The sequence below is a fragment of the Lithobates pipiens genome, unplaced genomic scaffold, assembly GCF_037356315.1.
Source record: "Lithobates pipiens isolate NorthernLeopardFrog02 unplaced genomic scaffold, aLitPip1_a1.2 Scaffold_3, whole genome shotgun sequence".
Classification (NCBI taxonomy): Eukaryota; Metazoa; Chordata; class Amphibia; order Anura; family Ranidae; genus Lithobates; species Lithobates pipiens.
Window position 1 is genome coordinate 133,910,711 of NW_027507790.1, and position 21,802 is coordinate 133,932,512.

General features: G+C 41.6%; 1 protein-coding gene across 4 annotated transcripts in view; it reads left to right on the forward strand.

The window, feature by feature from the left end:
- Positions 1–21,802, forward strand: part of PJA2 (praja ring finger ubiquitin ligase 2) — a 76,087-nt gene that overhangs the window by 42,611 nt on the left and 11,674 nt on the right. For 3 of the 4 annotated variants that reach the window (XM_077462303.1, XM_077462302.1, XM_077462306.1), the window contains 2 exons: positions 3,188–3,364; positions 14,454–14,639. In XM_077462303.1, the coding sequence (XP_077318429.1) occupies positions 3,188–3,364; positions 14,454–14,639 (363 nt within the window). The remainder of the gene's footprint in view (positions 1–3,187; positions 3,365–14,453; positions 14,640–21,802) is intronic. The other variant, XM_077462305.1, reaches the window with a different exon arrangement.

Sequence of the window (21,802 nt, forward strand, 5' to 3'; positions counted from 1 at the left end):
CGTACCTCCTTTCTCCTCTGCCGTGCCACTGTACCCCCCCCCCCCCATCTCTGTACCCCTCTGCTTTTCTGCCCCACCAGTGTATCCCCTTTCTTATCTGGCCCATCACTGAACCCCCCCCCCCCCCCCCCCCCCCCCCCGGCTCATTTGCCCCCATCACTTTAACCTCTCTTCTGTCCCACCGCTAACCCCCCTGCACATCTGCCGCACCTCCTGTAATCTCATCTGCTCCACTGCTGTATCCTCTTATCTATGATATGCAAAAAATGAGTGGTGCAAGGAAGTAGACCTGAGACACATCTACCTGTCCTGGCGCTTGTGGCACCAGTGCTGGGGGTTGCCTACCCCTGTTGTAACCTGTTCCAAAGGTGAACAAAAATTTCTAACCAAGAACAAGTATGCAGCTCAAGTAAGAGAATAGCCCAAAGTTGCTGTGGATCAATGAGTGAAAGTATTGAAGCACAAGGCCAGCTTGACAGCCAGGCAACTGGCATTTTTAAAAAGAGGGGTTAGTGATAGAACCTTTTTATGTTACTTTTACAAAATAATGTTATCGTGGGTTGATCGGTGGCGAGCGAAGGCAAAGGAAAGATTCTGGTGGTAGGGGACTCAATTCTTAGGACAGAGAGGGCAATCTGTCACAAAGCTTCAGTATAAATCACACAAATAGGAAACATAAGGGGAATACAAAGACACTGAATTTCAAAAGAGCCAACTTCCCTAAACGACGAACCTTGCTAGAAGATACAAGACGAGACTTATATCAGACTTTACAAGGAATGCAACAAGAAATGTAAGGTTGCAATTAGGGTGGCTAAGATGTAACACAAGACACATGGCAGAGAAAAGCATAAAAAAAATTAAAAATAAATAAAAATCCCAAGAAATTCTTTATGTAAACGGTAAAAAAGGGAGGACAGGCCATATTTGCCCCATAAAGAATGAGGAAAGAAATCTGGCTACAAAAGATCTGTGGGGGGGGGGGGGGGCGGGGGTGTGTGTAACTATAACTGCAGTGTTTATCCTCATGGCATACCACAGGAAGCACCCTCATGGCTAACAGAGGACATAATTTGAGATAGACTTGGAAAACTTAATATCAATAAGTCAACGGGGCCAGATGGCTTGCACTCGAAGGTCTTTAGGGAACTCGAAGTAATTGCCAGACAATTGTTCCAAATTTTTTACTGGCAGTCTACTAACGGGAATGGTACCAGCTGATTGCAGAAAAGCCAATGTAGCACCAATTTTTTAAAAAGGGCCAAAATGCATCCCTGGAAATTAGACCAGTTGGCCCAACATCAATACTATGCAAGCTCCTGGAGGGGATAAGGACTATCTACAAGATTTTAGTAATAACGTATCATTAGCAGTAGTCCAGCATGGATTCATGAAGAATTATTCTTGCCAAACCAATCTATTAACCTTCTATTAGCAGGTGAGTTGCCATCTAGATAAAGGAAGGCCCGTAGATGTGGTGTATCTGGATTTTGCAAAAGCATTTGACACAGTTCCCCATAAATGTTTACTGTACAAAGTAAGGTCCGTTGGAATGGACCATTGAGTACGTGGTTTGAGAACTGGCTACAAGAGCGAGTTCAGAGGGTGGTGATAAATGGGGAGTACTCGGAATGGTCAGGGGTGGGTAGTGGTGTCCCCCAGGGTTCTGTGCTGGGACCAATCCTATTTAATTTGTTCCTAAACGACCTGGAGGATGGGATAAACAGTTCAATCTCTATTTGCAGACGATACTAAGCTAAGCAGGGCAATAACTTCTCCACGGGATGTGGAAACCTTGCAAGAAGATCTGAACAAAATTAATGGGTTGGGCAACTACATGGCAAATGAGGTTTAATGTGGAAAAATTTAAAATAATGCATTTGGGTGGCAAAAAAATTAACGCAATCTATACACTGGGGGGAGTACCTCTGGGGGAATCTAGGATGGAAAAGGTGCTGAGGGTCCTAGTAGATGGTAGGCTCAACAATGGAATGCAATGCCAAGCTGCTGCTAACAAAGCAAACTGAATATTGGCATCCATTAAAAAGGGGATTAATTCCAGAGATAAAATTCTCCCGCTCTACAAGACTCTGGTCCAGCCTCTCCTGGAGTATGCTGTCCAGTTCTGGGCACCAGTCCTCAGGAAGGATGTACTGGAAATGGAGCGAGTACAGAGAAGGCCAACAAAGCTAATAAAGGGTCTGGAGGATATTGGTTATGAAAGGTTGCGAGTACTGAACTATTTCTCTCTGGAAAAGAGATGCTTGAGAGGGGATAAGATTTTAGTTTACAAATACTATACTGGTGACTCCACAGTAGACATAAAACTTTTCTGCGGAAGAGAGTTGAACCACTTCCCATGCCACGTATAGTAATATGACGGCCGCAAGGTGGCTGTCTTTCTGTGTTGCGTCTAGAGATATGCTCACATACAGCATACAAGCACTGATTGCTTTTGGAAAGATCTCAAAGCTACAGCAGGAGGAGGAGGAACTGAATTACAGCAGAGTACAGTGTGTGTAATTCTGGGCATGTATCTACAGTTCGGTAATGATTACATAAAGAAAATAAGAGCAATATGTTTATCTCCTGTTGTGGCTGGAGGGGGGAGGACAAACATGCTTTGCATTTTATAAGGCTGTAATCTACCTATCCTGCTGTGTGTTACTGAGTAGTGTGGCTGGCTGCAGAATGAGGGCTGTGATTTATTTTAAAGTGTGTTTGTTCATGTAAATGTACAGGCCTTGTGTACCCTCCTACATTCACTGCAATTCCGAAAGCATGATGGGAAGTGTAGTTTGATTATAGTGTAGAGAGAGGAGATATGATCACTGTTCTTCTAACAGCTCCTCCTTGGCAGAATAGATGCTGCATTTTTTTTTTTTTTAGAGAGAGGACTTTCTGCAAATTCAATTAGACTTTTCTCTTCAGTGGTAAGGAATTTCACAAATGTAATTACTGTTTTTAGTGTTTTATGTAGGGGCTAGGGGGGTGTACTAATGGGGATTTTTTCTTTTTCTTTGCCGATCCCTATCTTTTGCAAAACATGCTGTGATAAGGTTCCAGAGTGCATCTTTCAGGTTTGTGTGTGTGTGTGTGTGTGTGTGTGTGTATATATATATAATTTTTTTTGTATTTACTTTTTTTGTATTTACTTTTTTTATTTTTTTGTAATGCCTTTTTGCAGCTCTGAGTGCAGTGATGGGGAATGGTCTACCTGTTTACCCTCATATTTCTCTGCTGATAAAGATCATTCCTCTAGTGATGAAAGCTGGGAGACTTTGCCTGGAAAAGAAGAGCATGATGTACAGAGTAATAGCAGCAGCTTGGAAGAGGAGAATTCTGACTTTTGCTTCCAGGTTGAGTAAGTGTTTGTTTTTTTTTTTTTTTTCTGCTATTTATGCAGATATTTAATAATAATACTGATTGTATCGTTCAAGTGTTTTTTTTTTTTTTTTTTTATCCTATTAAGTGGGTATGGTTTGTGCATGGTGTTTTTATTTAACCACTTCCCGACCAGCGCACGACGATGTATGTCGACAGAATGGCACGGGCAGGCATATTGGCGTACAGGTACGTCCAATATTCAATGCCGCCCTGCCATCGGGAGCGCTCCCGTGCTGGTTCGGGACCCCCGTGAGTCCGGTCGCGGGACCCGCGGACTCGATCGCCGTGGGCATCCCCGCGATCGTCTCACGGAGCGGCCGAATGGAGGAAATGCTAAGTAAACAGCATTTCTCCATTCTGCCTAGCAACTAGTGACGCTGATCTCTGCTCCATGTGATTGGAGCAGAGATCAGTGTTCACTAAATGAAAGCCCAACCCCCCTACAGTTAGTAACACACCCCTAGGAACACTTAACCCCTACACTGCCACCCACTGGTTAATCCCTTCACTGCCAGTGTCATTTACACAGGAATCACTGCATTTATATAGCAGTGATTACTGTATAAATGACAATGGTCCCAAAAATGTGTCAAAAATGTCTGATGGGTCCCCCACAATGTCGCAGTCACAATAAAAATCGCTGATCGCCGCCATTACTAGTAAAAAAAAAATAATAAAAAAATTATTAATAAAAATGCTATAAAACTATCCCTATTTTGTAAATGCTATAACTTTTGCGCAAACCAATCAATAATCGCTTATTGCGATTTTTTTATTTTTTATTTTTCCAAAAATATGTAGAAGAATACGTATCGGCCTAAACTGACTTTTTTTTTTTTTTTATATATATTTTTGGGGGATATTTATTATAACAAAAAGTAAAAAATAATGCGTTTTTTTTCAAAATTGTCGCTCTATTCTTGTTTATAGCGCAAAAAATAAAAACCGCAGGGGTGATCAAATACCACCAAAAGAAAGCGCTATTTGTGGGGAAAAAGGGACGTAAATTTTGTTTGGGAGCCACGTCGCACGACCGCGCAATTGTCAGTTAAAGCGACGCAGTGCCAAATCGCAAAAAGTGGTCTGGTCTTTGACCAGCAAATTGGTCCGGTCTGAAAGTGGTTAAAAAAAAAAAAAGCAAAAAAGAAAAAAAAACTATTTTTTCCTGTTCAGTGCATACAAATGGGATATGAAGCAAAAATGGTATGGAACTTTTACTTTTCATCCACTGGAATACCCCAACAATTGCTGTGCAATTCAGCTATTCACTAGCTTGGAAGGGGGAAATAGTCTGAAGTAGTACTCTGAAGTAGTAGCAATAATCAGACAGGCTGCCGACTCAACATGCTCTTAAAAGTACTTTATTTGCTACATAGAGGGTAAATCCTGACACGTTTCAGCTATAGAGCCTTCATCAACGCAAACTTTGGTGTCGTAGGTTTCAACTAAGCTTAATTACAAAAAGATAAAAAGTGAATACTCCCCAACCTGTAAAAAGAAAACAAAATTGAATCCTCAGGAGAAGATGACAGTGATGGCGAACCTTTTTTGAGGTCTAGTGCCCAAACTGCAACACAAAATCAAATCATTTTGTAACACTGCAATTGGTGACAGCCACAGATGATGACTGCAAGGGCCTCTTGCCAACGACCTGGCAATAACGCTTCCTCTGAAAAGCCGGGCGACAACCGCAACTGGCAGTATCCTCGCAGCTGCTCTATCCCCTGGCTCACAGCGTGCTGCAAGGGAAAAAGCCCACGTGTCTAGTGATGAAACCAGCCGTGAGGAGCCAGTGACGAGCAGTGCTGTGTGCACTGTTGGTGTGTAAGGAGATCCCAGCTGTTGGCAACTGACCTTGCCATATGTGATTCATTCTGCTGGAAAGTGTGTGAAGTTTACTCTTAGTATATTGAATATTCCCTGTAAACTATCTGCACAATGGTCGTTTTCTTTTGTTTCATACTGTGGAAGTTCTTTAAAAGCTAGAAGCCAGTACATGCTAAAGAGCATCCAAACAACTGATTTCTTCAGTGTTCATGCTAAAGAGCAGCTGAATATATGAGCAAGGCATTTCTATCATTGGGGTTACTCATTGAAACCTGTCTAAACTCATCAATCACTAAAGACCTTACACTTCTACACAGCGGTATTCTGTCCTATTGAGATATTTGTGCACTGTAGTTCATCACATATTATATCTAATTTTCCTTTTTTTTTTTGTGTTTTTAATAATTTATCATCACATTAATATTTCATATTAGGATTTTGTTATGGTAAAGGATGTTATGTTATTTATATTGGGCTCCATTTGCTTATTTTACACATGATTCACCATTAGGAGGTTACACCGTGTTATAGTGGGAGGTTAATATTGGCGCATTATACATTCTAAATATAAACACTTTATTTTTTTATTTTTTTGTGATATCAGTTCATACACAATTGCAGCTATATTATTTGGTCATCTTCTAGTATTTGTCACTTATAGTGATATGTGGTGTGCGTTTTTTTTTTTTTTTGTATTTAAACTAAAAACGCAGCACTTTATTGCAGACATGCAGCGTTCCAATAATTCTTAATGGCACCCCCACGCATTGGCAAACATGGCACACGTTTAGGTTCTGTGCGGCTGTGTGTGTTTTTTTTTTTTTTTTTTTTTTTTTTTTTTTTTTTAATGGGTACAGCCTATTCAAATGATGGGGCTGCTGTGCCCTTGCAAATGCACCCCAGCTGATGTGTCTGTAGACCTATGCCTTCACCAGCATGAATACATACCTATACAAGCCTGTTTCTTGGGCTACATTCACACGGATGTTTGTATCTGACAGCAGCTAAATGCCAGTCATCTGCACTTTAAAAAGTTGAAATGGTTCCTGCAGTTAATTGTTTCTCGTAAATGTGATTACGGGCGTCCAGGTGCACCAGCGTTTTCAGACCCCCCCCCTCCCACAGTACTAAATTCCTTGCTGAATGTTTTACCCCAGGCATTTGCTCTTTGTGGGTAGTTTTGTCATCACAAAGATAGAGATGTGCAATTGAAGTTATCATTGTGAGCCTGCTTGAGAGGAGAAAAAAGATTGAGGCAGAGAGGAAATAAAACGAAGATGAGTACACCTCCTATCATCCCAGCGTCTAGTGAGGGGATATTTTGTCCTGCTGAGAAGGAACACTAAGATTTCTGGAAGAAAAGAAGGGCATCATTTTCTTTTGCCAAACTCTGCAGGGTCAATGTTCATTTTATGCAGTGACTTACAGAAAAGTCAATGTGCATGTGACCTCATACATTTCTGGGTATATCTAACAGCTGTGTGTATGTATAATTTATTTGGAGGGTTGGTGAGATGGCCAGAGCTTTTAAACAGAATGCCTCTTTTATATCTGAGTGGGGTAATATTTCCCCCTCCCAAACTAGGAAACATTTAAATTTAAAACGAGGAGGAAATGGAAGTATAATCTATTAAAATGACTGCATTTTAAAAGTGAAGCATTTGGAAATGTGCTTTTTATTGAGATTTCCTGTATGAGTAATGTGATTGATTATGTTTGCCTTTTATTATTGTTGTAAAGAAAGTTAATGACTTGACTTATCTAGGTGGGTTTGACTGCTTAGTAGCTCTACTGAAAGTGATTTATTTTTTATTCTTGAATGTTCCTGTAGTAGCTGCACTCTTATTGCATTGATGTGATTCTGCACTGCAGTGTCTCCCAATTGCAATCAGCAACGCTCTGTGAACATTTCAGGGCTAATTTACAGATTATTTCTTCGTTTCAAAATAATCTCCTAAATCTTCACTTTCCACTTTAAACCATACTGTGGCACAGTAGACTTTTGACTTATATTCTTAACGGGCAACAATCATTGGCAGGCAGGTATTTCCTGAGGAACAGTAGTACACATGCGATTCATTGTTCCATCACTCCACAAATGAGTTAAGAATCAAGCTTATTTTCAGACAAATTTTTACATCAAATAAAAAAAAAAAAAAAAGCCTCCTTGTGCCTACTGCTGAAAACAAATACTCAAGGGATGTAATGTTGCCCTTTATACAAAGCCTTGATAAAATTTCATCTTGAATATGCAATTCAGTTTTGGGCACCAGTTCACACAAAACAAAAAAACAGAATGAAACCAGAGTACAGAGAAGGGCAACTACATTCCAGCAGGTACCGCAGTATATTTTCTTCATTAACTGTCTATTGACATTTCACAAGTGAAAATAAAGAGAAACCGTGATGCTCACCACCAGGATGCAATATAGATGGTGACATAAAGTTATGTAAGCTCTAACCAGAACGGCCCTCTGATTCCTCTTGTATTGTAACTGTACTGTCTGCCCTCGTGTTGTGAAGTGCTGCGCAAACTATTGGCGCTATATAAAGCCTACAGTCAGCGCATTCTGCCATCTAGGCAGGACAGAGAGGGGAGCTTGATGGAAAAAGCAGCTTGAAAAGTAAGCAAAATTTTACAGCATGGAAGACTTCCTGTTTAATATATTGAGGAATCTTTTTATTTTTTATTTTATTTTTTTTGCAAACGTCTTTATGTGAGCTAGTCCTTTATAGTCCCCTATAATGCAGGATTTTACCTTTTTAAAAAGCTACTTCCAGCCTTGTGCCTCCACTTCTTCCCTCTGTTGTGCCTTTCACAAAGCATAGCCACAATGTCATCGCTGTGCTTTACGAATGGCACAGCCAAGGGAGGGGGTGGAGGAACCACATCAAAATTGGTACCATTCGTAGACGCCAATCCGATGCAGCAGGAAGTCAGTAAAGTAAGTGGTTAAAAAAAAGGGGGTTTTATTTGTGAACATTAACTTAAAACTAGCTTTGTCTGGAGCTGGACTTTAATAAGGGCCTGGAAGACTTCAGCTGTATGAAGAGATTAAGTGTGCTAAATGTATTTCACCTTGAGGGCCAGTTCACACAACATGCAGCCTGTTCTTCCTTTTTTTTTTTTTTTTTTTTTCTGCATCAAAAATGCATGGAAAGTAGGCCCTGAACTCCGTGGCCGTGGGACCCACAGACCCGATTGCCGTTGGTGTCCCACGATTGGGTCACAGAGCTGAAGAACGAGGAGAGGTAAGTGTAAACAAACCTCTCCTTGTGCTTCCTACTGTGGCTGTCACCGAGTTTTTCTCTATAACAGGGAACAGACGATCAGTGACGTCACATGCCAGGCCACACCCCCTTACAATAAAAAAAAAAACACACAATGTTACACATAGCCACTCCGCACCCCCTAGTGGTTAACTCCTTCACTGCCAATGTAATTTACACAGGAATCCGTTCATTTAAAAAACACTGATTGCTGTATAAACGACAATGGTCCCAAAAATGTGTCAAAAATGTCTGTGTCCGCCATAATGTCGCAGTCACAGTAAAAATTGCTGATCACCGCCATTACTAGTGTAAAAAAAAAAAAATACAAAAAATGCTATAAAACTACCCCTATTTTGTAAATGCTACTTTTGCGCAAACAATCGATAATCGCGATTTATTTTTGGTTAAAAAAAAATGTAGAAGAATACGTATCGGCCTAAACTGAGCTATATATACAGTGGTGTGAAAAAGTGTTTGCCCCCTTCCTCATTTCCTGTTCCTTTGCATGTTTGTCACACTTAAGTGTTTCGGAACATCAAACTAATTTAAACAATAGTCAAGGACAACACAAGTAAACACAAAATGCAATTTGTAAATGAAGGTGTTTATTATTAAAGGTGAAATAAAAACCAAACCATCATGGCCCTGTGTGAAAAAGTGATTGCCCCCCTTGTTAAAACATACTATAACTGTGGTTGTCCACACCTGAGTTCAATTTCTCTAGCCACACCCAGGCCTGATTATTGCCACACCTGTTCACAATCAAGGCATCACTTAAATAGGAGCTGCTTGACACAGTAAGGTCCACCAGAAGATCCTTAAAAGCTACACATCATGCCGAGACCCAAAGAAATTCAGGAACAATTGAGAAAGAAAGTAATTGAGATCTATCAGTCTGGAAAGGGTTATAAAGCCATTTCCAAAGCTTGGGAATCCAGCGAACCACAGTGAGAGCCATTATCCACAAATGGCGAAGACATGGAACAGTGGTGAACCTTCCCAGGAGTGGCCGGCCGCCCAAAATTACCCCAAGAGCGCAGCGACGACTCATCCAAGAGGTCACAAAAGACCCCACAACAACGTCCAAGGAACTGCAGGCCTCACTTGCCTCAGTTAAGGTCAGCGTTCATGCCTCCACCATCAGGAAAAGACTGGGCAAAAATGGCCTGCATGGCAGAGTTCCAAGGAGAAAACCACTGCTGAGCAAAAAGAACATCAAAGCTCGTCTCAATTTCTCCACAACACATCTTGATGATCCCCCAAGACTTTTGGGACAACATGTGGACCGATGTGGACCGATGAGACAAAAGTGGAACTCTTTGGAAGGTGTGTGTCCAAGTATATCTGGCGTAGAAGGAACACTGCACTTCAGAAAAAGAACATTATACCAACAGTAAAATATGGTGGTGGTAGTGTGCTGGTCTGGGGCTGTTTTGCTGCTTTAGGACCTGGAAGACTTGCCGTGATAAAAGGAACTATGAATTCTGCTGTCTACCAAGAGATCCTGAAGGAGAATGTCCGACAATCTGTTCGTGTACTCAAGCTGAAACGAACTTGGGTTCTGCAGCAGGACAATGATCCTAAACACACCAGCAAGTCCACCACCGAATGGCTGAAGAAAAACAAAATGAAGACTTTGGAGTGGCCTAGCCAAAGTCCTGACCTGAATCCTATTGAGATGTTGTGGTATGACCTTAAAAAGGCCGTTCATGCTCGAAAACCCTCTAATGTAACTGAATTAGGACAATTCTGCAAAGATGAGTGGGCCAAAACTCCTCCAGGACGCTGTAAAAGCCTCATTGCACGTTATCGCAAACGCTTGGTTGCAGTTGTTGCTGCTAAGGGTGGCCCAACTAGTTATTAGGTTTAGGGGGCAATCACTTTTTCACACAGGGCCATGATGGTTTGGATTTTTTTTCACCTTTAATAATAAACACCTTCATTTACAAATTGCATTTTCTGTTTACTTGTGTTGTCCTTGACTATTGTTTAAATTGGTTTGATGTTCCGAAACACTTAAGTGTGACAAACATGCAAAGGAACAGGAAATGAGGAAGGGGGCAAACACTTTTTCACACCACTGTATATGTGTGTGTGTGTGTGTGTGTGTGTGTGTGTATATATATATATATATATATATATATATATATATATATATATATATATATATATATATATATATATATATATATATAAATTTGGGGGGGGGAATATTTATTATAGCAAAAAGTAAAAGATATTTGAATTTTTTCTTTCAAAATTGTTGCTCTATTTTTGTTTATAGCACAAAAAATAAAAACCAGAGGTGATCAAATGCCACCAAAAGATAGCTCTATTTGTGGGGGGAAAACATTTTTGTATTTGGGAGCCATGTCGCACGACCGCGCAATTGTCAGTTAAATCAACGCAGTGCCGAATCGCAAAAAAGGACCTGCTTCTTTTGGCTGCAAATTGGTCCGGGGCTTAAGTGGTTGCGTCAGCAGCTACATTATTTCTCTCTCTCTCTCTCTCTCTCTCTCTCTCTCTCTCTCTCTCTCTCTCTCTCTCTCTCTCTCTCTCTCTCTCTCTCTCTCTCTCTCTCTCTCTCTCTCTCTCTCTCTCTCTCTCTCTCTCTCTCTCTCTCTCTCTCTCTCTCTCTCTCTCTCTCTCTCTCTCTCTCTCTCTCTCTCTCTCTCTCTCTCTCTCTCTCTCTCTCTCTCTCTCTCTCTCTCTCTCTCTCTCTCTCGGAATTCCGCTTTAGGCTAGGTTCACATTGCTGCGATGCGGGAACGCCGCGAATCCGCGGCGTTTTCCCGCATCGCATACCTCCCGCCAGCAGTTCACACTGCCCTATGCGGACGGCTGGGGGTGTCAATGTTATGTTAATGACACCCCCAGATCCGTCGGCATATCGCAGTGCGATCTGCCGACTCGCACAGGAATCGGATCGCATGGTGTGAACCCCCATGCGATCCGATTCCGTTGCGGACCCAAAAAAGGGTCCCGTGCGAGTTTGCTGCGGGACCGCTGCGAGTTCAGCCATACTATCTGTATGGCTGAACTCGCAGCGCTACGGAGATCGGATGTGATTTGCTGTGCGAATCACATCCGGTTCTCCCCCCGCAGCAGTGTGAACCCAGCCTTAATGCGGTATACAAGGGTAGTACAGGTCTATATTCATAAATTCAACCCAGTAAAAAAATAAATAAAAGGAATAATCTTGTTATATTTTATGTTACAGATCTGTGTTTGGTCACTATCAAATGTAATAAACACAGAATGGATGAAGAAGAACCAGGGAGATGCATGCATCGCATATTTTTCTCCAGAAAGTAGAACAGTAATTGGCACAGTAGTGACACACAGCTATATGCCGTTTTTTATTTTTTCTTGGGCACTATTAACATTTTATAGATGTTCCTATGAGATAACAGATCTCTACTTTAGTAAAGTAAAGATCTCTTTTAGATGTATTTTGAAAATTGATAACATTTTTCTTCTGAGGGCCCCTGTTAATACAATAATTCATCTTGAATGCCACTCCAATTGCAGGGAAATTTTGACACAATTGTCAGGCGATGAAACCTGCAATAATCGCAGTAAAACGCATATGCAAAATGGCTCCTAGCTCAGGTCCAAATTTTGGTCCTTGTGCTTTCTTGGAGTGACAGTATTGCAAAGGGCACAGCACACGTTTCCACATGAGAATCGCGCTGAGAAAATCAGGAGCAGGACCATAGTGTGAACGAGGACCGAATTCCTTCTAAGATTATGTAAAATGTTATTTTTAGATTTGAAATGGGTATGAAAACCTGTATAATGTAATATTACCCTTTTTTTTTTTTTTTTTTTTTTTTTTTTTTTTTTTTTTTTTTTTTTTTTTTCTTGCATACTTGACTTATAAGGGTATCAAATTTTATATGGAACGCGACCGTGGAGAAATATGGGGATCTACAGTTTATTATTTTACATTTTTATCATTAAACTTTTAGTCCAGTGTCTACAGCAGAAGAGAGATATGTGTGTGTGTGTGTGTGTGTGTGTGTGTGTGTATATATATATATATATATATATATATATATATATATATATATATATATATATATATATATATATAGCTGCCTCTAAAGGTGAAGAAATTATCCTTTTAGTTAGTGCTGGAGCAGTATTGCCCATAGAGAATACAAAAACAGCCCGCTATTGTATCCAGTGCTCCACGAAAAAAGTACTCTTAAAGAGGAGCTGCACCTTTTAAAAAAAAAAAAAAAAATATTAAAAGCCAGCAGCTACAAATATTGCAGCTGCTGACTTTTAATAAATGGACACCTACCTGTCCCAGGGTCCAGCGATGTCGGCGGCAGATGACGGCTGTCTCCACCGCCATCCTCTGTCAGGGAATCGGGAAGTGAAGCATTGCGGCTTCACTGCCCGGTTCCCTACTGCGCATGCGCGAGTCGCGTTGCGCCTCCCCACTGGTCCCCGCTGTGTCCTGACAACTGTGCGTTTTCCAGAACACAACGGGGGGGGCGGGGGCATCTGTGGCTAGCTTGTCCCAGAAGTGGGTGCAGATACGGGGATTATCTAGGTATCTCCACCCCCCCCCCCGAAAGGTGCCAATTGTGGCACCGGGGGGGGGGGGGGGGGGGAGATCAGATGAGCGGACCTGGTCCGCTTTAAAATATAACTAAAGGCAAAACATTTTTTTTTTTTTTTTTTTTTTTTGGGGATAGTGAAGGTTTAGAATGCTTGTCAGTTTTTAATGCTGTCTGTGTTCCTGTTCAGGAGATTCACCCTCTAGTTGTCCGATTTAACATTATCAGTGAAGGTAAAAGAAAATACAACATTTTGACTTGTCCTCAGAAAAGTATTAGTGGGGAAATCTTCCAATGGTCACAATAGTTCTGATGACCAAGGGGCCCCTAAGAATTCCCTTAATTTGCAGTTATTTCCTCTCACTTCCTGTTTGGTTCTGGTACAGGAAGTAAAGTAAAATCTCAGCAATTGCACACAAATGACAGGAAAAAAAATCTGACAGAGGTTTTAACTCTCCCTTACTCTATCCATAATGGGGGGGGGGAAAATAAGTTTTGCCAATAGTTCTAGTTTCAATGAAGGGGGTTGGCACAGTGGTGTAGTGGTTAGCACTCTCTCCTAGCAGTAAAAAGGGTCGCTGGTTCAAATCCCAACCACGACACTACCTGCCTAGAGTTTGCATGTTCTCCCTGTGCCCGCACGGGCCTCCCCTGGGCACTCCGGCCTCCCCCCACATTCCAAAGACATGCGGGGGTAGGGATCGTTGCGAGTGTGCAATGTACAGGGATAGGGACAATTGTAAACACTCACACAGGTTGAACCAGATGGACTGGGGTCTTTATTCAACCTTATTAACTATTTAACTATCTGGATCCTAAAAGGTTGAAACGCTTTTTACAATATGCAGTATTTTTATGTTTATAATGTTAATATGTATGGTCTATTACTATACATAATTCTAGTATTGTTTTAAAAAAACACGATTTACACTTTGGGCTGGCAGAAAATTCCTGCCACTGGAATCACTGGTTGTGAATAGTTTCAGCCAGGCTGCTGTTACCAAGCAATTATAGGCTGACAGGAGCTGCAGCTGTTCATGTGTATCTATAATTCAGCTGTCGCCTACAGTGATACAGGCGATCGGTCCTGGACACAGATATTTAGGACTGTTCAGTTCCTAACCACAGGTAACCGCTGAATGTGTTGGGACATAGCAGACAGTTGCCAGTCATAGCTGTGTAAAGGCTTCCCAGTCAGATGTTCACAGCCATCTGTGGTTCCAACTGCAGAAATTAATTGAAGGCCTTAATCACAAGTGTAAATGAGGCCTAAGACGGAGGTGTCTGTCTCTCTATATTTTTGTCTTGCTTTGCGTTTATAAATACAGTATATGGCTACATCCAATGTTTGTCATTGTGCAGTATATTATTTTAATTTTTTTTCTCCTGCCATAGGGAACAAACCTCTTTAGAAGATGGTGAAATTCCTTGGTTACACTATCACGAGGACATAGAGAGCAGCACAGATGAAGAAAATGAACTTGGAAACACTCATTTACCACCAGGATTTTTTATTTTAGACGGCAATAATAATTTAGAAGATGATTCAAGTATGAGTGAAGATTTAGAAGTTGAATGGAGGTAAAGCATTACTATTTCCCTACTTATTATTTATTATTATTATAGGCTTCTGGGTCTGTCTAACATTCATGTAGTTTTATATCAGACTGATGCATAAGTTCTAGATGGCGGAGACAAGAAATTTGGTATATCTGGAAGCATACCAAATTAGTTGTTGCGTACTTTGCTAAGCCTCCCCCACAGTTACTGCATCTGCTCTGTAAAATATAAGGGCAGAAATATTTCATTTATTCAGCTGTTGTGCTGCTAAGATTTTAAAAACGGTTTTGGTTTTTCAGGCCACACAAAGTGTAATTTGAAGTGCAATCCTTGAAAACTAAAAGGTATCCCCTATCAACAATGACGGATGTTCAAACCTCTTCGGGTGCGGGAACCACATCGATACTCTATTCTAAATGACACTCTATTCTAAATACATTGTAAATGACATCCCCACACAAGTAAAATCGCAGTGCAAAAAGACCAAGCCCTTTTCCTGTGGCTGCCTTTTTTTTATTTTTGCAAAAACGCAGGCATGGCAGCCCAGTCATTTGAATGGGCTACCATGCCCATGCAAATGCAGCCCACACAGTATGCAAAGATTTCAACCTAGGGTAAAAACTAACAAAATGTCCTGAAATTGGCCATAATGTAATGAATATATTTGCTAGATCAAAATGTCCATATACCTTTTTTATTTTTTAATTTTTTCTTAGTGAATAAGATTAACATTGTCCAAGTAAGAAAACAGTATCAGAGTATATATCATAATGAACAATGGTATAAAATATAAAACCATACTCACTGCTACTTCCAGCTTGATGTACTCGCTGCCCCTGCCCTCCCACCACCCCCTCTATCCCCATACCACCTGAGCTACAATTGGACACCAAGCATTTTTATTGCCACTGTATTGATGTTATATCTAAGACGGACAAGCGGGGCGAAAAGGGACGTAGCAAGGTAAAGAGAGAAAATTGTATGAGGCCCATAAGGCAAATATATAGAACATCGGAGGAGGGGGGGGCTCAATATCCCTCCCATCTTATAAGGGTAGCCCCAATTTGTCTGACCAAGGCCTCCACATTTTCTTGAATTTACTTTGATTACCTTGTCTGATAGAGAACACACGTTTGTTTCCTACTGTTAAATTAACAATTCGCGATCCAGTTCTCTACCGATGGGGGATTATGTGCTTGCCAGTGTTAAGCAATCGGTTTCCTTGCCTGAAATAGACATCTTAACACTGCTTCGACGGTATCTGTAGATGCATTTCTCCCCTCTGAGACCCAGTATGCAGGTCTTAACCGTCGTCTCTTTCAGTGTTAAAGATTTTATTTAAAATCTCAATAATCTCTACCCAGTACCTGAATAATTTTGGGCATTTTCATATCATGTGAATAAAATCACCAGATGCTCCACATCTGGGACATTGGTCATTCATCCGCCAACCCAATTGAAAAAATTTTTTTTTGGGAGTATGATATATTCTATGGATTAGGAACAGATGGGACACCTTCTGTGAAGGGGAGATTGAGACCAATGTCCCTTGTGTAAGGATCCGATCCCATTCTCCTATAAGTCAATGGCCCAACATCCCCCTCCCATCTCTCCTTACTTTTGATGGGCCCTGCACCATCTATAGTTCTAGCTTGTAATCTAGTATATAGTCGGGATATCAACCCTTTAGTTGAATCCAGATTCATTATCTGTGCCAGTGTGGAGATCTGGGACCATTCAACTGTTTGCGATCTGATCAGCGTCTGGATAGCATGTCTAATTTGGAGATATTTATAGAAGGAATTATTAGATAAATTTAATTTGTTTCAAATCTAAAAGTTTTCATGGTGTTGCCCACGTATAGTTGACTTACTCGGTTAATACCCTGGTTCTCCCATTCCTGGGATCTCGTTATATTACTTAACTCTGGAAGCTTTTTATTGTTCCACAGGGGTGCCAATTCTGATATTCCCTGCTATCCCAGTATGGCCTTCGATGTCTGCCGTGTTTTCATGATTAATTTTATCGTTTGAGATCTCAAGGTAAATGAGTCTGCCTCTAGGGCCTCAAAGTATTAAGCGGAGTACCCCTCAACATCATCCTACCACTAGAGTTGCTGCCACTAGATGTTGTATATCCCGCTAAGTGCTATAGCTGGGATGCCAAAAAATACAACCTCTGGTGCGGAACCGCGATACCCCCCTCTTTAGGCGGCAGCTGCAAGGTTTGCAAACTTATTCTAGGCTGCCCCTTTTTCCAAATTAGAATAATTGGGTGACTTCTGACGGAGTGTGTGCACCTCTCCTTGATCCACGGTTTCCAGTTCCAGCCGCGGATGCTGAAGGCGGGCCAGGCTTTGCTGATGGGGACCCAGAAAGGTCGCACAGGAGGCTGGTGTTTTGTTTTTTTTCCCCCAGAGATCCAGACTCGGAGGGCTAGTCGTGGGAGACGGAGGGGTATTGTTGGATTCTATGCTCAGGAGAATGAAATCTCTTCTGATAGGGACCACAGTTCTCTGTCCTGAGGGCTCTGGGAACCTGGTGATCTGGCTACTAAGAGGGATCCCTCAAGATTATATTTTTCCACTTACCTGAGATTTGGAGGCATTGCGGCAGCTGGACCAGTTTTAGGTCTGTAGTCTCCCAAGTAGGACCAAACTTTACTTTTTGTAGGCCCTAGTGGGATATTCCTTTTGAACTTCGGTTCATGTGCCAATAAGGGGTTTCCTTCCTTGTTGTTTTGCAGGCACTAAAGTAAAAGTTAAAATCTTTAGCAGTACCTGGGCAAGATGGCATTACCTAACAATCGAACAAGCCTTAATGTAGAGAGATCTCAGCGTCAGATCTGTGCAGCGACAACCTGATTCAGCTCTCCCACCTTTTACCTGACACTAGAGGCTGATCTTGTCTGCAAAGGGATCAGGCTCTTTGGACACAGAGTCCTGTAAGCCGTAGTCCCACCCTAAGGGTAAGCGCTTGCTTATCCTCTCAAAGGTGGCTGTCCTGAAAGACGATATGGGAAAATTAGAGTTACTTACTGGATAACGTCTTTTCCAGGAGACCTTCAGGACAGCACCGTATATCCACCCTTGTTTTCCTTTTGGGTTCCTGACTTGGGAACCATCAAAAAGTAATTTATGATGTGTTCTTGTCTCCCCAGCTGGCCGGAGTTGCTCTTAAAGAACTGAGGAGCCGGTGGGGAAGCATGCCTTTTTTAAATCTAGGCTGGGTGGTGTTTCCTCAGAAGGGAGGAGCCAAGGTCTCATAGGTGTCTGTCCTGAAAGACTCCTGGAAAAGATGTTACCAGTAACTCCAATTTTTTTTTTTTTTTTTTTTTTTTTTTTTTTTTTTTTACAGGGCTAGAGAGGTTAGTGTTAGATCCCTGGTGTCTTTAGATGCTGGAACTTTAGATTTTGCATGGACTTTCACTTTACATTTTGCACATATAAACATAAACGCTACTCGTTGCTGTAATTAGATGTCACCTTACTTGCTCTGTTGCCTTGTAACCCGTCCCATTCTTTGTATTGACATCGGCGCATGCACATCTCTCTCCCGATTCATGGCACGCTCTTTGTGCCATCAGTCCATCGAGAAGTGTACATAATATCCGCTCCCTGGAGAAAAAAATGCTGATTAGCTTGTCCTTCCTTCTACACACAGTTTGACCTTAAACCTTAAACATCGGCATAGGACAGCATACTGTAGCGGCAATCGGCCACCGCATACAGGCATTGCAAAGAAATATCGCACATATGTGAGCTTGTAGAACAGGCTACAGGAAAGGGTGGAAGTGTATTGGACTAAACTCAAAACACAATAGTTAAAGGGATTGTAAAGTACTTTTTTTTTTTTTTTTTTTTTTTTTTTTTTACAAACATTTTATACTTGCCTCCACTGTGCAGCTCGTTTTGCACAGAGTGGCCCCGAACCTGCTCTTCTAGGGTCCCTCGGCAGCTGTCTCTGCTTCTTCCCGCAGGTACTTCTCACGTTCATGCGAGCTCCCTCGCATGGTGAGATCACCTGCGGGCGCGCTCCCGTGATACAGCTGGCAGCTATAGCCACTCGCTGTATCACACGGGCCCGCCCACCCAACACGTGGCGTCATTGGATATGATTGACAGCAGCATGAGCCAATGGATGCGCTGCCTTCCATCCATCCACTCCAGCCAATCAGCGGCCAGGCTGATTGGTTAAGAGGACGACGGGGGCGAGCGCGGGACTTTCGAGGGGTGAGGTAAGTAAAACGGGGGGACTGGGGGCGCCGGCACTGTGAGATGATGTTTTTTTTTTTTCATTTTAATGCATAGAATGCATTAAGGTGAAAAAACATTTACCTTTACAACCCCTTTAAGATGGTGCTGGCTTATACTAGGGGGCACACATTTGTAAACTTCTTGAACAAAGTAATGTGATTGGGGCTGAATAAGGATGCAGAATGTGTTAGAATAACTTAATATAATGGCATAGTTAAAAAATTGCATCTGAGGGGGAGAGCTTACTACGGCTTTAATACATCATGAAATTATGTGCTGTGTTTTGTCCCCCCCCCCCCCCCCCTTTTTCTCTAAGCATCGTTAGTACTTGAATTTGGCCTGGTATAGTGCCCACTAACAGAGGGATAAATTCATCAGTCAGCTTCTTCTGTACTATGCAATCACAGGCTGGGGGAGGGAGACGACCTGTAAGTGTTACTTGACTAACAGCCAGGGCTATGCTGTGTAGCAGAGTTTTATGTAAATCTCAGGACTGCATATACAGGAGTACAAAATCTTTAGGTAGGTAGAACAGCTCATACACGTATATAAAAAAATTTAATATGACCCAACAAGATAAGTGGTTGCTTGATGATGTGCATTTTAGTGCACCTGTGTGAACAAAGCCTTACACATATGCGTAAGAGCCATGTTTGCCTGCACAGGATGCACAGGCTTTTGTGCATTGGCGTGCAGGCAATCCGACTGTCTGTCTTTATTTGGGGATATGCACCAACACAGATGTCGAATTGGGAAACCTGACCCAGTTGACATAAATGGGACTGCCTGCATGCAAATGTACAAAACACTCGTGTAGCCTTTGTGTGCAAACATGGCCCTCAAACGGTTATATGCTTTAGTATGCCCATGTGAATGAAGCCTAAGTGTAACGCTTGCAATACTACTTATCTGTTAGATTTTGCTGATCCAGGGAATGCCTTTATATTCTTTTTTCTTGAGAAGGCCCTTGTCACATTTGTTCAGGCATCCAAAGTTGGCATCTTTCTAGACAAGCAGCCAGTCCATACGTTACACAGTTCAGGAAATGTCAGTATCTGAATTGTAGTCCTATATTGTCATGGAAGCTCCCGGCTGCTGCCACTGACCTTGTGAGCACCAACAATGTTAAAATGCTACAACAGTCCCAGTAACTGAAAATGGGGAGGCTGATGAAATGCTTTGTAGCCACAGTCTGACTTTTTTTTTTTTTTTTTTGCTAAAAGGTATTGTAATATATATATTTCACAAAAAATAAAAATACTGTTGCAATATGTTGTGACATATCATCTGTTCTCAGTGGGGTCACCTTTATGGAGTACAATTGGCTTATCTGTTTACATGCACCAAGCAACAAAGCTTTTTTAAAATTACTTCCTAATTTATAGGCCTTTTAAATAAATAAGATCCCTGGTCTGAGCAGAACAAATGTTCTGTAGGTCCTAATAGCAGGTACATTTAGAGAAATATCCTTACAAATATAAATATCAACTATTGGGCATGTCAAACTTTTCTAACTCTTTCTGTCACTTTTCTAAAATCGTTTATTTGGACCAAGCTGGTCCAAATTAAATTTTGCCTTCACAAACCGATGCACCTACTATGAGTGCTGTATAAATTGTATGCATCATCAGCTAAATACAGTAGACCGCTGTATTCCATGAGCAGTACACTGGCCTTCTGCTCCTGGAACAAAAAAAGGATGCTTTTGTGTTTTCTGAACGAGTAAAAGGCTTTCTCTGATTGGCTGAGGTGGGCGGATGATGTCACAATCTCTACCTCCAGAAAATCAGATGAAGCCTTGTACTCATTCAAAAAATACAGAGCTTATCGGTGCTCAGCCCAACTTGGATTTTGTTTCAGGAGTGGGACAGGATTTCCCCATAGCTCTGGCAGAACACAGTGCTGTATATTGTAAGTGGCTGACGCTACAGGCAGTTCATACAGAACTCACAGCAGACACATCTGTTTGGACCAAGTTTATCCAAATAATTACTTTCAAAAACAACTATTTTAAAGTGACCAAAAGCTGGGTTTTGCCTTTAAAGGCTCTTTACAGGGGCAGGCTCAATTATGCAGCCAGCTCTTGCAGCAATTTCAGTATGTCCTACTGAAGGAAACTGGACTAGGACAAAGCACAACCAACACAATCCTGTATTCCAGGACCATGCCTTAACTGAGCAATTACAGCAGTCGCCTTCTGCTCTGCTCTGCTCTGCTCTTTTGTTTGGATGCCTAGAACATGGGATAATAGAAATTTCCGGACTGTCCCTAATCCTCATTCACAGAATGTTTTGGCTCAAAGTCTGGACTGCTGAAGCTTCCTGCGTGTGTTTAAAAAAAAAAAAAAAAAAAAAAGGCCTCACATGTTTGCCCTTTTGAAGGCAATGTATTCTATTTCAAACACCTCTGACTTTGTTCTCTATTGTAAAAAAACCTTTTATTCAAGGTGTATCTTTCATAAAGTCCACCTTGCAGCACCCTTTGCTTCCTTTTGGGAACTCAACTTGGTTCTCTACCAGGAACTACCCTTTGAACCCATCAGGGATATCTACTTAGTTGACCTCTTGTTCAAAGTGGTCTTTTTGTTTGCTATCATGTCTGTCCGATGTATCTGTATCTGTGTTGGCATCTCTTGTAAGGAACTATTCCTCTTTCTTCACAATGACAAGGTAATCTTACACCCACACCTAAGACCCTCCTTCCTTCCCACACTGATGTCAGTGTTCCACATAAGTAAAGACCTAGTCCTACCATCCTTATGCACTGCTCCAAAGCGCTTAAAGAAAATGGCTCTCCATTGGCTGGACGTAGTCAAAGCCATAGAAATCTACCTCCAAAGCAACAGCTTTGATCCAAAAGACAGATTCTCTATTTGTCTATACTTAGAACCTCGCAAGGGACTCCAGGTCTACCATCATTCAATGGATAT